Source organism: Talpa europaea, assembly GCF_964194135.1.
Source record: "Talpa europaea genome assembly, chromosome: 2".
Taxonomy (NCBI): Eukaryota; Metazoa; Chordata; class Mammalia; order Eulipotyphla; family Talpidae; genus Talpa; species Talpa europaea.
The window spans coordinates 28,720,823-28,738,265 of record NC_140068.1 but is presented as its reverse complement, the minus strand read 5'-3'; the positions used below and the strand labels follow the sequence as shown (position 1 = coordinate 28,738,265).

The 17,443-nt window shown below is 36.8% G+C and overlaps 1 protein-coding gene across 2 annotated transcripts in view; it reads right to left on the bottom strand.

Annotated features, from left to right (window-relative positions):
* THEMIS (thymocyte selection associated) overlaps nt 1–17,443 on the bottom strand; it is a gene marked incomplete at both ends in the record, with an annotated part of 142,487 nt that overhangs the window by 61,561 nt on the left and 63,483 nt on the right. For both annotated transcript variants that reach the window (XM_084259568.1, XM_084259569.1), the window contains one exon: nt 14,410–15,458. In XM_084259568.1, the coding sequence (XP_084115694.1) occupies nt 14,410–15,458 (1,049 nt within the window). The remainder of the gene's footprint in view (nt 1–14,409; nt 15,459–17,443) is intronic.

The following is a 17,443-nucleotide window of genomic DNA, read 5'->3' as shown; positions in this document are numbered from 1 at the left end:
CTTGTTTAAACTTATATTTTATTTTTTTAAAGATTTATTTATGCATACAAGAGCTGGGGTACAGGCCAGAGATGTGGGGGGTGAGAGGACTCACCAGAGACAGAGTGGGGAACAGAACAGGCAGATTGACCGAAGTACACTGCTGAGGGGAGCGGCGGGTGAGGCAGAAGTTTGCTGCTCCATGTGGGCAGCTCCCTGGCTGGCTGGGGATCAAACTCGTGCTGTAGAGGCTGTGATTGCTTCATAGTGCAGTACTTAACCCCTTGCACCACCAGGGGTGGTGATATTTAACCCGCACATTTAAATATCCTTTACTAAACATATTCCCAAATGTTGATATAAGACCTTAATAAGTATTACACATCTAATTGCACTTTTCTGTTCAGTTTCCATACTGCAATTGTCTCTTTTCCTGTGGCTAATCCATTAGACCAAAGTCCCCCGAGTTTAGATACTGTATTACATTCACCTAATGGTCTTCAATGCTTATCACAGTAAATGGCACATAATTAAGGCTCTATATCTATGGAACTAAAATAAGTGTAAATAATAATAATCATCATTACTTTAACATTTTAAAATAGCTATATATGAATAATTTAAAAGCATTACACATACAATGTACTATTAGAGTAATATATAAAGAAATGCAAATCAACTGATTTATAAATCTTTCTCTTCAGTCTTTTATTGCAATTACATAGTTCTAATTTTTCTCCATGTAGCAGTCATATACTTGAGTTTTTCTTGACTTACTGGAAATGTGACCATTATTCTGAGTTCCTTAACACATTAATCCTTATTAGCCTTTCTTCTTTTAAATGTCTACATATCCCTTAATGAAAAAAAGGCTCTATATTCTCTCAGGAACTTGTCTTATCACCTACTTGATGTGAAATTCCAAAATTAGAAATACTAATCCTAGTCTTAGTTCTAATTCATAGGGTTTATTTCAGTTAAACTCCAAATTGTCACTTAAGGGATTTCTGCTGATGCCAGAAATTGTCTTCCACCTTCCCTAAAACTCTATCATGTCTTTGATAGTTTAAGGTATCCTCTAGCTATTGTTGTCATAACTAGATGAGCAGAGAAAAACCCTAAGCATGCTAAGCCTGCATTTATGAGAATAACTTGTAGGGAGTCTCTTTCCTCACCTGATCACTTTCCTCAGCTTTGGTATCTCTCAGAGGTAAGGTTGAAAACTTCCTAACAGATGCAAACAAGACACAAAATTGTAGGTTGACATCTCTTAAGGACTGAACTTTTCTTAAAAGATGACATCTAAGTACATTCAAGCAGATTTTTTTTTTAAAAAGATATGACACCATTTCTAGTTGTTTTCCTTAATGAATCCATTTACACAAATAATTCTGAGAGCCATTTTATATGTATACAGTAAGGAATTTGTGATTTTAAAGAGGAACTTAAAAAAATTTGAAAAAAAAAAAAAAAAGATTGATGATTGAACTCTATGGCCCCTGAGTATTTACAGCTAAGGAAGAGCAGAGAAAGAGCAAGTAAAAAATTCGAGAGAAGGCCAACAGGCATATGAAAAAATGTTCAACATCACTTGTCATCAGGGAAATGCAAATCAAAACTACCATGAGATACCATCTTACACCAGTGAGAATGGCACATATTAAAAAAGCTAGCAACAACAAATGTTGGCGAGGGTGTGGAGAAAAAGGAACTCTCCTGCACTGTTGGTGGGAGTGCAAACTGGTCCAACCACTGTGGAAAGCTGTATGGAGATTTCTGGACCTATTAAACATAGAGCTTCCATATGATCCAGCAATTCCACTCCTAGGTATTTACCCAAAGGACACAGAAACATCAATTCCAAAGAACACCTGCACCCCTATGTTTATAGCAGCACTGTTTACAATAGCTAAGCTTTGGAAACAACCCAAATGCCCAAAAATAGATGACTGGATCAAGAAGATGTGGTACATATATACCATGGAATATTACTCAGCATTCAAAAAAGATAAACACATGCAATTTGCAGCAACATGGATGGCGCTGGAAGGGATCATGCTCAGCGAAATAAGCCAAAAAGAAAAAGAAAAATACCGGATGGTCTCACTCATAGCAGGAATCTAGAAAACTTAAATAAGGGACCAGGAAAATGAATAACTATAAGAAAGTGAAAATCGGAATCAACAAAAAACTGTGAACCAGAGACACTTTTGGGGGGGCGGGGGTGGGAGGGGAGGGTTTGGGGTCAGAATGGGGGGGCTGCAATTGTATGGGGAATATAACAATAAAATTTATAAAAAAAAATAATAATAATGTAAATATTTAGCCCTAAAAAAAAAAATAAAAAAAAAAATTCGAGAGAAAATTTAACCACTCTAGGGCCTCCCTGGTGGTACAAGTGGTTGAGCACCACACTGTGAAGCTGTCCGCAGCCTCTGCAGCACAGGTGCAATCCCGGCCAGCCGGCGAGAAGCCCATGTGGCGCAGCAGACCTCTCCTGTCTCACCCGCTGCTCCCCTCAGCAGTGTATTTCTTCACTCTGCCTGTTCTGCTCCTGCTCTGTCTCTGGTGAATCCTCTCACCCTCCCACGCATCTGGCCTGTACCCCGGTTCTTGTATAAAAATAAAAAAAAAAATTTAAAAAAATTAACCACTCTAGTGTAAGATAAAAAGAAGGGCAAAATGTTGCCAAAGAAGAGAAAGGATTTTAAAAAGTAAAGGGTGTTCAATTATGTCATTTACTGCTTATTGAAATAATGGGCAACATTAATATCACTGGTAACCAGGACACATTCCACACCTCTCAATGACCCCCATCTGCCAAGATGATAACAGCACCCATTTTACAGAGCTGTGTGAAGGATTAAGTAAGATAATCATACACACAAGTACTTAGCACCATACTAGTGAGAGAGAGCTGGTTCGTAGACCTCATGACATTTCATTGAACAGGGGATACCTGACAACCCTGTGTGAGAGAATCTGACTGGGAAATAGTGTAATATTTCGAAAAATGTAGAAATGACTACAGCTCAGGGGAGAATTTAGAAAAAGAGATGGTGAGGAGAAAGATGACTTGGGTAGGACAGTTCTCAACCTTGGAAAGCAACTGAGAGAACATACTTAACATGACCGTTTTATCTTATTTCACAATTGGTAACTATTCACTTTTTAAATATTAGTTTAGATTCAGAAAATATTTGAAAACCACAACAAACTTTCATTAAGGACAGTCTATACAGATTAGTGACCTAAATTAATATATCACACTAAAGTAAGACTCTTATCTTTTACAGTAAATCTGATGCTTTTTATATGTTAAAAGCCATAATTTTAAAGTCACTTCTTTCCAATTTTGTGTCTGCATAAACACAGATGTATTATGTAGCTTTTTTTGTGTCAGATATACAAAATGAACGTTGTTTAGCCAATATGTTAACAATGATATTCTGATTTTATAAGAATTCCTCTTTCATCAAGTGTAAAATTAGTTATGTGATTAGTTCATGGTAAATAATAATGGTAGGTTTTACAAAATAGTTAAAAATCTACTTAGTCTATGAAAGTGTATCTTTTTTTCTTTTGTTTTCTTTTATATATTTTTACATCATTTTTCATTTTTGTACAATGTATGCATTTTCATCTTGGTTGTAGTCCCCACACAATTCGCACCCCCCTTATTTTGATCCTAATCACTCCTACCCCCACCCCACCCCTATAGTGTGTCTCTGGTTTATAGTTGCTTGTTGATTTTGATTTTACTTTATTATAATTAGTCTTTTCCCTGATCCCGTAGTTCTGTTTTCTAAATTCCCGCTATGAGTGAGACCATCTGGTATTTTTCTTTTTCTTTCTGGCTTATTTTGCTGAGCATTATCCCTTCCAGCTCCATCCATGTTGCTGCAAATTGCATGTGTTCATCTTTTTTGATTGCTGAGTAATATTCTATTGTGTATATGTACCACATCTTCTTGATCCAGTCATCTATTTTGGGGCATTTGGGTTGTTTTCATAGCTTACCTATTGTAAATAGTGACACTATAAAGATAGGGGTGCAGGTGCCCTTTTGAATTAATGATTCTGTGTCCTTTGGGTAAATACCTAGGAGTGGAATTCTGCATCATATGGAAGCTCCATCTTTAGCAGTTTGAGGAACCTTCATACAGCTTTCCATGGTGGTTGGACCAGTTTGCATTTCCACCAGCAGTGCAGGAGAGTTCATTTTTCTCCACATCCTCGCCAACATTTGTTGTGGCTAGTTTTTTTTTTTTTAATAGGTGCCATTCTCACTGGTGTAAGATGGTATCTCATTGTAGTTTTGATTTTCATTTCCCTGATTATAAGTGATGCTGAACATTTTTTCATATGCATGTTGGCCATTTACATTTCCTCTTTGGAGAAGTTCCTTTTTAGCTCTTCTGCCCATTTTTTGACTGGATTATTTACTTTGTTTTTGTTGAGTCTCTTCAAGTCTTTGTAGATTTTTGTGATCAGTCCTTTATCATTAGAGTTGTGTGCAAAAATGTTCTCCCAGTCGGTGGGATATCTCTTTGTTTTGGTTACTGTCTCTTTTGCTGTACAGAATCTCTTTGATGTAGACCCAGCTGTTTATCTTTGCCTTTGCTATCACTACTTTGGGTGATGAGTCTTTAAAGATGTTACTGAAGTGTATGTCATGTAGTGTTTTGCTTATACTTCCTTCTATGTATTTTATGGTTTCAGGTCTTATGTCTAGTTCTTTAATCCAATTTGAGTTGTTTTTGGTGCATGGTGTGAGGTAGTAGTCAAGCTTCATTCTTTTGCATGTTTTCCCAGCACAATTTATTGAACAGACTTTCTTTGCTCCATTGCATATTCTTTGCTCTTTTGTCAAAGATTAGTTGAAGTAAATCTGTAAATGTATTTCTGGATTTTCTATTTGGTTCTATTGGTCCATGTGTCTGTTCTTGTTCCAATACCATGCAGTGTTGATTATTATGGCTTTGTAGTATAGTTTGAAATCTGGGAGTGTGATGCCCACATTCCCTTCCTTTTTTTTTTTTTTTTTCAGGAGAGCTTTGGCTATTTGGCGTTTTTGGTGGCTCTATACGAATTTCATCAATATATGTTCTATTTCTTTGAAGAATGTCATTGAAATTTTATTGGAATAGCAATTGAATCTGTAACTTGCTTTTGGTAGGATGGCTATTTTGATAATGTTAATTCTTCCAATCCATGAGCAGGGGATGTCTTTCCATTTCTTTGTGTCTTCTCCTATTTCTTTTAACAGTGTTTTATAGTTTTCTTTGTATAGGTCCTTTACCTCTTTTGTTAGGTTTATCCCCAAGTATTTGATTTTTTTGTTTCAATAATAAAGGGGAAGTTTTCTTGATTTCTTCTTCAGATTTATTGTTTGTGTATAGAAAGGCTACTGATTTTTGTGTGTTGGTTTTGTATCCTGCTACTTTACTAAATTTATTGATTAGTTTGATTAGTTTTTCTGTGGCATTTTTGGGATTCTCAATATGTATTATCATATACATATGATACATATCATATACATATATATATTATCATATACATATTTGCAGATGCAAATAGTGATAATTTGACTTCTTCCTTCCCTATTTGGATTCCTTGTATGTCTTTCTCTTGTTTTACTGTTCTGGCTGGGACTTCCAGTATTATATTGAAAAGCAGTGGTGAAAGTGGACATCCTTGTCTTGTTCCAGACCTTAATGGAAATGCTTTCAACTTTTCACCATTGAGAATGATATTGGCTATGGGCTTGTCATTATGGCCTTGAAAAGTGTATCTTGATAATGAAGTATAGGGTCTAGACTTTCTAAAATATCATGGTCATAGTGAAGTGAGGATTATGCACAAAGTAACTGAAAAAACTTTGGTATAGGAAAAGGTTGACTAATACATTTTTATGAATCATTTCTTTCTCCATGAACTTTTAGAGTCTCTATGAACCCTCTGTTCTGTTAAAGCCAAGGTTCATTTTCACTACTACTCTTCTGTTTTTAAGTCAAACATTTTTTTTCTCCTTTCAGATTTTGAAAGAATATACTGATTTTTGGAAAGCTATCTTTATGCATTCTTTCACAGCCATCTTATACTCACTTTCTAGCTTAACATTTACCCAGGAAATTTTTGTTTTGGGAGGCAAGGAATAAATGTGTATGATATCACTTAAGATATCAATAAAAACACAAAAGATTAAAAATAATGAATGACTTGCAGAAAATCGAGAAGTTGTACTAAAACTTGTCTGTTCATGTATGTAGTTTATATCATCAATTTATTTCTAGGCAATATTTTTATTCTAAAATTCAGAACTGATAAAGGTAGTAATGGAAAATTTGGATAAATTAGTTTTAAAAACTGCAAACAGTTGAAACTTACCTTCTCTAGATATCTCCAACTACTCTGTTACATGGTGTGATAACATACATCTGAAGATGGTGAACCTATACCCCTGGATCATATACAGTGCTGTAAATCAATGTTACCTCAATAAAAATAATACAATTAAAACTTTTTCCAAAACAAAACTGAAGGTAGTAAGGTCAAAACACAGAACATATATTTAGTGAAGCCAGACTAAACTCAGTAATTCGAGGCACTAAAATGTGTATATAGTTAAAGGAAGTAGGCAGTTCAAATGCCCTCACTTCATACACTATGGAAATGAACATTTCACATAAGTGTTTATTTTGTTATAGCTGCTCATTTCCAGCCAGGAATTTCCAGGCCATTGGATGTTAAGAAAATGAAGACTATTCTAGCCTGCTTAAAAGCCAGAGATCTAATGTGAATTGATTTACTGAAAAGTCCATTCAATCATTTTGGCCATACATTGAGATAGTTTTTTTTTAATACACAATTTTATGTAATTAAAAACTAATACTAACACTGGAAACATGATAAACACATACTTGGTATGTTAGCTCTTACCTCCACAGATGAGAGGGAGGTGGGAACAGAGTTGACTAACGTTTTGCAAAAGTCCCTCCTCAACTTTTCCAACCCCCAGGAGAACATTCTCAGTTGTTTAAAAGCTAAAAAAGGACCAACATTTGGCTCATTTAAGCATTTCCTATAGGAGTACACTTCTATCACCCCAGAATGAAAACAACGTCCTTTAGACAAACTCTCCAGAGAAAATTAGTATTTTATGATTAGTTTGATAACTTATTTAAATTTTATCAGAATTCCTTAAAATCTGGCAGTGCTTCCTAATGCTTTATTTTAATCAATTCTTTTCCATTTAAAATTCATTTAAACCATTCTTTGCCTACCCAATAAGAAATATGAATGCAGTACATGTCAAGCCTATTGTAAAATGTGAAAGTTCTGATCATTCTCCTACATCCAGAAGCACAAAAAGATCTTATAAACATCCTGCACTTCCCACTGGCCACAGATTTCTACCTGCAAGGATTCAGTTGGAACTTGAGTTTGACTAATTTTCAACTCAGCACTCCATTTATGCTTTGCCCTTCCCTCTGAACCCTTTAACTTCCTCCCACTGTAGTTAGTTGTTTACAGGCTCATGCCATTTACTAGACTACAAACCTCAGGCAACTGAAAAACCATGGTTTAATACTCTGTATGTGTCTTGAACTACAAATAACTCACATACCTGCTAAAAATATGCTAAAAGAGAATCTCACTGTTAAAATTTGTCAAGTTTTTGAAGAAAGAACATAAATTTCCTTTAGTTTTCTCATCATTCAGGTTTAAAACCTCAATTTTTTTTTAAGGATGTCCATGTTCCACATTCATTTCCTATGTCCTTTGAAAACTGCTAAAACTAATTTTGCAGACTCACAGGAAAACAGGCCTACAGCTTTTATGTTAGACCAAGAGGCACACCAAGAGTGAACAGATAGCAATCTTCAGAAGCACAGAATCAGTTATAAATACAAACACATCTTTATACTACATCAAGTTAACAAAAACAAAACAAGTCACATCATTTGAAACCAAATCCTGTGGATGGCAAACAAGTGGATTCAATATTATTCCTAAAGATTGAGAGTTAGGCCAGAGCAGGGTTTCTTTAACACGTTTCAGCCATTCTAACTGCCACACTAGATCAGAAGTAAGTGTTCACAGCAGCTGTTGAAATGTTCTCTCTGCTCCTCTCTGGATCTTTTGCTTTCCCTATGCTTTTTTCAGTCCTCACTCTAATTCTGGGATAGAGTTTGTTTTTGGCTCAATTCACAGTACCTTGCCATCACTGTCTCCCTTGCTCTTTGCCTTAATGACTCCTATGGGTGTTCTTGTCCGAAAGAAATCTAGAAATTTCAGCAGCAAAGTGGACACTTGGGCATTCAATGGCCAAACAAAGTTAGTGAAATGCAAGATTTCTGGTCCCAACTGCAGTCTCTGAAGGAGTGGAATATCTCATCTTTCAACCAAAGGTTTGTTTTTCTATCTGGTTATAGGCCCTTTCATCAGAATACAGATGTTAGATTTCTCCTGTGTGGCACTAAGAAGGCATAGTCATATATATCCATGACAGGCAAAAACCCTGGTGAGTATATGTTCTTTAAAACTATCTGAAACTCCTTCTGACATAGAAACTAAGCCGAGGGGAAGGAGTGTCTACCCCACAGCATTCTATTTACAATACAATTTTAGGCCCAGTCTCATCTAGTCACTTTATAATACTGTTTTCACATGATTAGGAATCAGAATGCACAAATATTAAAGACATTATTTTGACATAATACCTTAAGTGTAAAAACAATTTTGAAGGGTCACTTGGTATATAACCACACCTTTATTTACACACCATACATTACTGTCCAAACCAATCAACTATCACATTCTAAAATAATAAATTTCTCCAATGTAAAACTTCATTGTCCTTGAGATGTGCTGTTGATATTCACCTCCTCACCTCACCCTACCCTGCCCCCATTTAAATTCTCAAATTTCTATTACAACTAATCTTTTCTTATTTAGCTATTGCCACAGATGGAAAACTTCTGACAATTTTACTTTGGAATATTATTCTTTGTATTTATCCTAGTTCCTATAACTTGTCCTCATATATTTTTAATTTCTAAACTTCTTAGATGAACTTGAAAAGCTCATAACTGCCAATGAATACTTGTTAAAGGTGAATTTATCTAGTACTAAGTACCTTTATAGTTTTACTCTTAGACAGCCCATACATCTGTCCTGTTATTTAACAGTGCAAAAAATTACCTAATAAAATTAATGTCCCACCGGGAAGGCAAGAGTAAACTTATAGAACGAAGCATCTGATACTCTGTCCATGAGTAATAAGGTATTTTATTTTTTTCAAGGAAGTACTTAACTTTATTGAAACCAAATAATGATACTTTTTTTTAAGTTTCTATGTCTGACTTTTTTTTTCACATTTTATTTAAATTTTATTTTTTATATTCCCCATACAATTTCAACCCCCTTATTTTGACCCCAAGCCCTCCTTTCCCCGCCCCCCAGCCCCCATAGAGTGTCTCTGGTTCATAGTTGTTTGTTGATTTTGATATTTTCTTTCTTATAGTTATTCTTTTTCCTGGTCCCTTATTTAAGTTTTCTAGATTCCTGTATGAGTGAGACCATCTGGTATTTTTCTTTTTCTTTCTGGCTTATTTCGCTGAGCATGACCCCTTCCAGCTCCATCCATGTTGCTGCAAATTGCATGTGTTTATCTTTTTTGAATGCTGAGTAATATTCCATGCTGTATATATACCACATCTTCTTGATCCAGTCATCTACTTTTGGGCATTTGGGTTGTTTCCAAAGCTTAGCTATTGTAAATAGTGCTGCTATAAAATAGGGGTGCAGGTGCTCTTTGGAATTGAGAATGGCACATATTAAAAAAAACTAGCAACAACAAATGTTGGGGAGGTTGTGGAGAAAAAGGAACTCTTCTACACTGTTGGTGGGAGTGCAAACTGGTCCAACCACTATGGAGAGCTGTGTGGATATTTCTGGACCTACTAAACATAGAGCTTCCATATGATCCAGCAATTCCACTCATAGGTATTTACCCAAAGGACACAGTAATAAGATATTTTAATGAGTTAAATGAGTCTGAATACGTAAACTCTGAAAAACCCTTAAATATTGTTCACTGAATGTACAGCAATATCCCACAAACAATACCAAATATTACAGACATGTTTTCAATGACTTCTTCCTGTCTGTAAAATACAAAAAGTGTTCTATCCAATCACTTCAAAAGTATACACAGATAGAAAAGCTTGAATGTAGATATCAGAAGAAACATAAAAGAAATATATGAAAGGATGACATTGTGATAATATGAAGTAGTTGGTTGTAAGACTTTTTTGAGAAGATTATGCAGAAACTGACAGAACTTTTTAGTGTATATTCGAAAATTAATCCACTAAACAGGTTCCCATTTTCATGGTGAGAAAAATGTCTGAAAATGAGGTGGCCAGTGGGTTTGAACACTGGTAAATTATAGGCACCCATTAATATTTAAAAGTGATTTTCAGAGAAATCTAGTTTTTTAAAAAAAAAAACATTTATTTATCTATTTATTTATACAAGCACTGGGTATAGTCAGAAGCACGGGAGTGTGAGAGAATGCACCAGAGCAGGGAACAGAACAGGAAGATGGACCGAAATACACTACTGAGGGGAGCAGTGGGCATGGCAGGAGAGGTCTGTGCGCCATGTGGGACCCTCACCAGCCCCCAGAGATCGAACCGGCACTGCAGAGGCTGCAGGCAGCTTCGCAGCCCAGTGCTCAACTGCTGCCCCACCAGGGGAGGCCCGAGAAATATAGCTTTTTATCTACTATACTATAATTGATGGAATTAACCACAAAAAAGAGTCATACACCTTTCTCAACTGACTAATAAACTTTCAAACAAGCAAGACTCTTTTGACAAGTCATTGACCAAGTATTTCCTGGCATCTTCTGTCACCATTTGGGGCCAAGAACCTGCTTTGACTTATTTCACCAAAATTGTCCTCTCTTTGACTCTCAACCAGAGTTATAATGGAAAACAAAAGTGTGTTCTTTACAACAGAGAAACTCTTTTAAAATGTATTAAGTAAGTGATAAGAACACTAGGAGCATCTTTTGTTCTAACATATTTTCTTTGACACAGGACTCCTGGTTCTTGACACAGGACTCTTAAATCCGTTGGAATCTAATGACTGATAGGAGTGACTTATTTTTCTAAGAAGGTAACAAGGCTGTGTGGGATTTCTAGATGGGAATTGGTATCCAAAAGACTAAGCCATAATTAGAAACTTGAAATAGATTATTATCTGGCCACACCTATTTAAGGAAGTTGCCATAAAAATCCACAAAGTACCAGGTTCCAAAAGCTTTCAGGTTGGTGAAGACATCCACATATAAGGGGGTGAGATATACTAACTCCATGAGGACAGAAGCAACTGAGACCCTTTCAGACCTTACTCTATGTATGTTTTCATTTGATTGCCATCTACCTCCTTTATCATATAAATAAACTGGTAAATGTGTTTTCTTGAGATCTGTGGGTTGTTCTAGCAAATTAATCAAACCCAAGGGGGAGAAGCAGGAACCTCCAATTTGTAGCCAAGTTGGACAGAAGTTGACTGGGAAGATAATAATGACTGGCATGTGACTAAGGCTGTCTCCTGGAGAGGAGCCCTTAACCTGTGAGATCTGAAGCTATCTCTGGGTAGTGTGAGAATTGAGTTAACTTACAGGATACCACCTAGTGTCAGATAATTAACTGGTATGGGAAAAATCCTACATAACTTGTGTCAGAAGAGTTATGAGTAGAGTAGCAGTATGAGAATATAAAGAGAAATCTAGTAGGATGGAAAAGTTTCCCCAACAGTAGCTTAGATAGACAAAACATTATTGTTTTGTGAGTTTCTCTCTTAGTGAAACACTTAGATCATATTCACCTGACACTGTTAATTGGCACTGAAGCACTTTTTTTTTTTTGTATGCCTTCTTAGTAGTTTAGGGGTTTTGATCCCTCCCTTTCTGCTGGCAATGGACATCTATTACTTTGTACTCAAAATCTTAACATACTGGGCCTCCCTGGTGGTGCAAGGGGTTAAGTTCAGCACTGTGAAGATATTAGCAGCCACTGCAGCACAAGTTTGATCCCTGGCCAGGGAGCTAACCCACATGGCACAGCAGACCTCTCCTGTTTCACCCTCAGAGGTGTATTTCAGTCAGTCTGCCTGTTCTGTTCCCCACTCTGTCCCTGGTGAATCCTCTCACTCCCCTATCCCCCATACCTCTGGCCTACACCCTGACTCTTGTATGCATAAATAAAAAATCTTAAAAAAAAAAAAAAAACCTTCACATACTCTTCCAGTATCTCTCTTATTTGAGGCAACCAGTACTCCTGCTCTCCAATAATCATGGTCATAATTAGGGCAATAAGTTGATAGAACCAGGAAATGCTTAAGTGATCCAATCAAAGTCTTTCCATTTTCAAAGTGGAACCAGGATGATGTCTTCTCTGGAGATAACTCTATTCGCTATAAGATGCAGGAACTATCAACAGTAGTATGACTAAAGCTGGTCTATAAAAACAAATCCATGTATAATGCAAAATAAGTCTCATTTTCTCTTTGTTCAAGATCCTGCTTCCAATTGTCTCAGAAGATTAGCTGTACCCTTGGGTTCTCCAGGAAACATGAGCTAATAAATTCATTAGAAGGAAAAGAAAGTCACTTTGCCAATAAAGTGACAAAGATTTTGCTATCTAAAGTTTTTTACTCCTCCCTTGCCACTTTATGTCCTATATTTACTTTCTATTGTTTCCATACTTGCACTTGGTACCTTGAACAATATGAATTTATCGGAGTTCCATAGGTAGAAAGTTTGAAGTGGGTCTCATTGGCTAAAACCAAGGTGTCGATAAGACTGTACTCCTTTCTAAGGATTCTAGGGAAGAAAGTTCATCTGTATTTTTGAGTTTCTAGAGAGCATCTGTATTCTTTGGCTAAATGACCCCTCTTCCTCCATTTTGGACAGTGGCAATGTTATCTCCTGACCATTTTTCATGAAGTCCTACTTCTCTCTAACCCTGATCTTGACTTGAAAAAGTTTTTAACCACACCTGTTATCCACAATAATCTCATCTCAAGTTCTTTAATTACGAGAACATGAGCAAAGTTTGTTTTGCCATTCAATGTAATGTATTCAGTTTCTGGGGGTTTAGATGGGGACATCATGGGGAAAAGGCAGGCATCATTCTGCCTACCACCTAAAATGAGAAGAGCATTCCATCGCTCACATCATTCAATTCAGTCATAAAAATACATTTCCTAGGGGAAGCAATACATCCTCCACATTAATAGCAGCCAGTTAATCAACATTATTTAGGAAACAGTTGTTTTATTCTAAATGATACCTTGAAAATTTGTTTGTTTCTGGAATGGAAACTTCCACTGGTTTTATCTTTTTCTAAAGAACTTGGAGATACTCATTGGATTTCCTCAGCCTAGTCAGAATGCAATCTTTGAAAAGTGAATTAAAAGTATTTCTATACCCATACACTTGGAGCCTGAGGCACCTACCATTCCTGAGTATAGAGAGTAAACACAGCATCTCTCTTTGTTTTTATAATTGCTCTGTTTCCCCACGCTGCTAGCACAACATCTGCCAGGCCAGAATGTACTCCTTCCACACCCCACAGAACCACTGTAGGCCCATAAACGACCCATGCTTCCTGGGGTAAGGGCAAGTGCTTTCCAGGCACTCAGCAGGCAGTTTTCAAGAGGCAAAGTCAAGACTTCAAGCAGAAATGAAGCTGAATTCCCCAAATCTTTAGAGTGGTTATGGAGTTGTTGATTCTGTAATGATCTCATACTGTCTGCATTTTATTGATTTTGTTTTTCAATAGAACTGTTGAAGATTACAATTCTCACATAGGCAGAATGTGGGCAGATGCTATATTCTCACACACAGTCTGCCAGGATATTTTTACATCTTTCTGCACATAAAACAAAATGAAGACATGTGTTATAGATGTATGACACCGGTAACCCCCAGAAGGGATTTCATTATATGCTCATTTCCTGGATAAAGTATTAAAACAACTCTACCTAGAAAAAATGAACAAGAATTCCAAAATAAAAGAGATTGCCTCTTAGGAAACATACTACACATTCTTAATTAACAAAAAACACTGAAAAGACAATTTGTGTCACCATTGCCAAACATCATCCCTGCTATTTCTAATTCTATAAACTTCATGTTGCATCTACTAGTTATGCATCAAAATACATAATGATGTAATAGCTTATGCTCTGTTGCTATTCATTCATCTACTGTGCATAAATACTTAGTTTAAATATGGCATGAAAGAAAGTAAGCGAAAAACAAACTCAGAAGAGACCTGCCATAGAGTGCCTTAAGAAAAACATTACAGAGGAACCCCCATCATTCAACTCCCCAAATCATAGCCTTACCTTGGGAGACTTAGGTAGACCCACTGCCCTTTCTTCTGCTAAGGTTAGCAAGGTTAACTTTGTATCGTCCACCGAGGGATGTTTGGGAGGACGAGGTGGAGGGTGTAGGAAAGAGCTTTCATATCTCCTCATCATGTAATATTGTTCTTCAGTGATCTCTTCAACCAGAGTCCTGACTGGAAATAATTTTGAATGCCCAGAACAATTACTAACTAACTGAACAGTCATATTCAAGCGGCCAACAGGAATTTCCCAGCACTCCTTAGGGTTGGCAAAGTCACTTATGAGTAGATAGGAGTCTGTGATAGCTTCCTCCAACTTCAGTCCTGGTGTTGCAGCCAAAATGTCTTCTTCAATGGAAAGATCTCGCACAGATACCTTCACATTGAAGGGCAAGCAGAATTGTGCACAGAGCTCAGAAATGTGGTACTGTTTCTTATCATGAATCACCTCTACAAAACCTCCTTCCATGTACAAAGGGAGCAGTGCTACCTTATGATTATTTTTGAGGATTTTTTCACAGGTGAGAACATTCACTACTTTATTAGTTCCCTCACAGAAGATTTCAGTTGTCTGTGAATTGTGCACTAGAAACTGGTCCCCGACAGAAATGGATGTCAGTTCATCCTGAGGTGGGTGAAAAGCTTTGGTGGCCACCACATGGAGAGGCTCTTTCTTACTCTTTGCTATCTCAAGGTCATAGGCAGTTGGGAATTCTCGAGGTCGTCGCTTGAATTTGCCTTGATAGCTAGTGGGGATCAAGAAGTGTCTTTTAGGAAAATTGCTTCTAATTTCTGAAGCTAAGATCCTAGCAGCTTGGTACTTTTCATGAATCACAATGGTTTTCCCAGGTTGTAAAATGCTTCTGAGGAGCTGGTTTCCTTGAGGGATTTCTATGACTTCAGCCACTATGGGGAACTCCGTACTGGCCATTTCAAAAAGATCTTGGGTAGATAACAACTGGAGAAACCAGTTAGCATCATAACTGTCAGTAATGTCTTTCACTTCAACATCCAAACCTGGGAGGATTCGGATTATATCCTTTTGGACTGAAAAAAAAAAAGAGATTATAATATTTTGTGTATCAAAATATTGCTGTGAGATAGTATTAGAAACTATCCTGGTACCAAATAAACTTCATTTAAGAAAGGAAACTCAGATGATTATGATATTTCTGACTTGCAGCTTTCCTTTTTGCAAATGTTGAGATAAACAGATCATGTGTAACCAGTGCCAATAACCCAATGCTCAGTTTAAAAAATAGACATTAACCAGTGTTTTAGAGTCCTGTGAATCTCACCAAATCACATCCTCCTCCCTGCAACCTAAGGGCAACCATTCTAATTCTCCTAGCTAATCATTCTCATGTTCTTCCCTACATATTTATCACATATTTCATATGTGTGCATGTGTGTAATTATATATGAATGTGTTTTTTTCAGATTTCTGGTATCATTTTAATTCATGCTCTAGTCCAGATAATATCTATAAAATTAGCTTAGAAGAAAGCTTTTCTACTTCAGTTAAGATCCCTCCTTTATAGGTCCCAAGACATGCATTATTTGCACAAAATTCAACCCTGTTGGGTACAAGAACAATGCAAAATAATGGGACACAAGGTGCTTAAGAATAACATATAGAAATGGATTCCAAGATGCAATATTTTTCCAATGTGAAAGTTCTTTCTTTCTGTAATGGTGTATGATTAACACCTGGGTGGAAAAGGAGTGACACAGGATGGTCACAGTCAGATAAGTTACTTGGGAACCCTAGGTATGCTAGTGGGGTACCTACCAGTATATTCTTTGCCTAATGGACTAATGAATCTCTATATTCTTTCCAAATGCCCATAGTCCCAGAAGTCTTTGAGACTACAGAGACACTTAAAATATTGTCCTGAAATTATTTACCTGCTCTTCATGTATGTTCCCATATAGCACTATAACTGGTCTACATTAAAAATAGTTATATGTTAATATTAAAAGAAATATATAAAGGTTGGTATTTTCTTGATAATTTTTATAACACAATCTCTTACAGCATTTTCATGATCTGTCACTCTTTCCCAGGATCTCCAGTCACACTTCTGTCAAAAATCTTTCTTCCTTGCACACTTTTGAAATTGAACAATTTTGGTGCTCACTTCAGCAGCACATACACTACAATTGAACCATACAGAGAAGGCTAGCACGGCTCCTGTGCCAGGGTGACATGCAAATTCATGAAGATTTTATAAGTATAATTGATATGCTAAGAGAGAAATGAAAATGAATCAGATAAAAGACTCAATTAACTCCATGGTAGGAAGAGTAGAAGAAATAACATGCCTGGTTTGGGGATAAAAACAGATTATTATGAAAGATATATGTGTAACATTTTTAAGCACAAGCAGAAATTACATGTCAAGATGGGGAAGGAGAGAGAATATTACAGATAATAAGAACATCGGGGTTAAAGGTAAGGAGGCAGGGCCTCCCCAGTGGTGCAGCAGTTGAGTGCTGGGTTGCAAAGCTGCCCGCAGCCTCTGCAGCACCGGTTCGATTCCCAGCCACCAGGTGAGGGTCCCACATGGCGCGCAGGCCTCTCTTGCCACGCCCGCTGCTCCCCTCAGCAGTGTACTTCATCAGTCTGCCTGCTCTGCTCTCCGCTCTGACTCTGGTGCATTCTCTCACGCTCCTGTGCTTCTGACTATACCCAGTGCTTGTATAACTAAATAAATAAATCTTTGAAAAATAAAAATAAAAAAATAAAGGTAAGGAGGCAGAAAAAATATGGTATAATGAGTGATCAACAAGAAGTCCAGCTTCAGGATTTTAAGCTTGAGCACAAGTCTGGGCAGCAGAGCTGTTGCATGTAAAATTATAAAGATGATATCACCCCTTGAATGCCATGATAGGAGTGTATAACTACTTTGGGATGAAATCAAACTACTTGAGATTAAAGATGACAAAGTCAATTTAAGAGTTAGGCAAATTAACTTGCTAACACAAAGGAAAAGGAAACTGAGTTAAGAGCAACTACCTTTCTCTACATG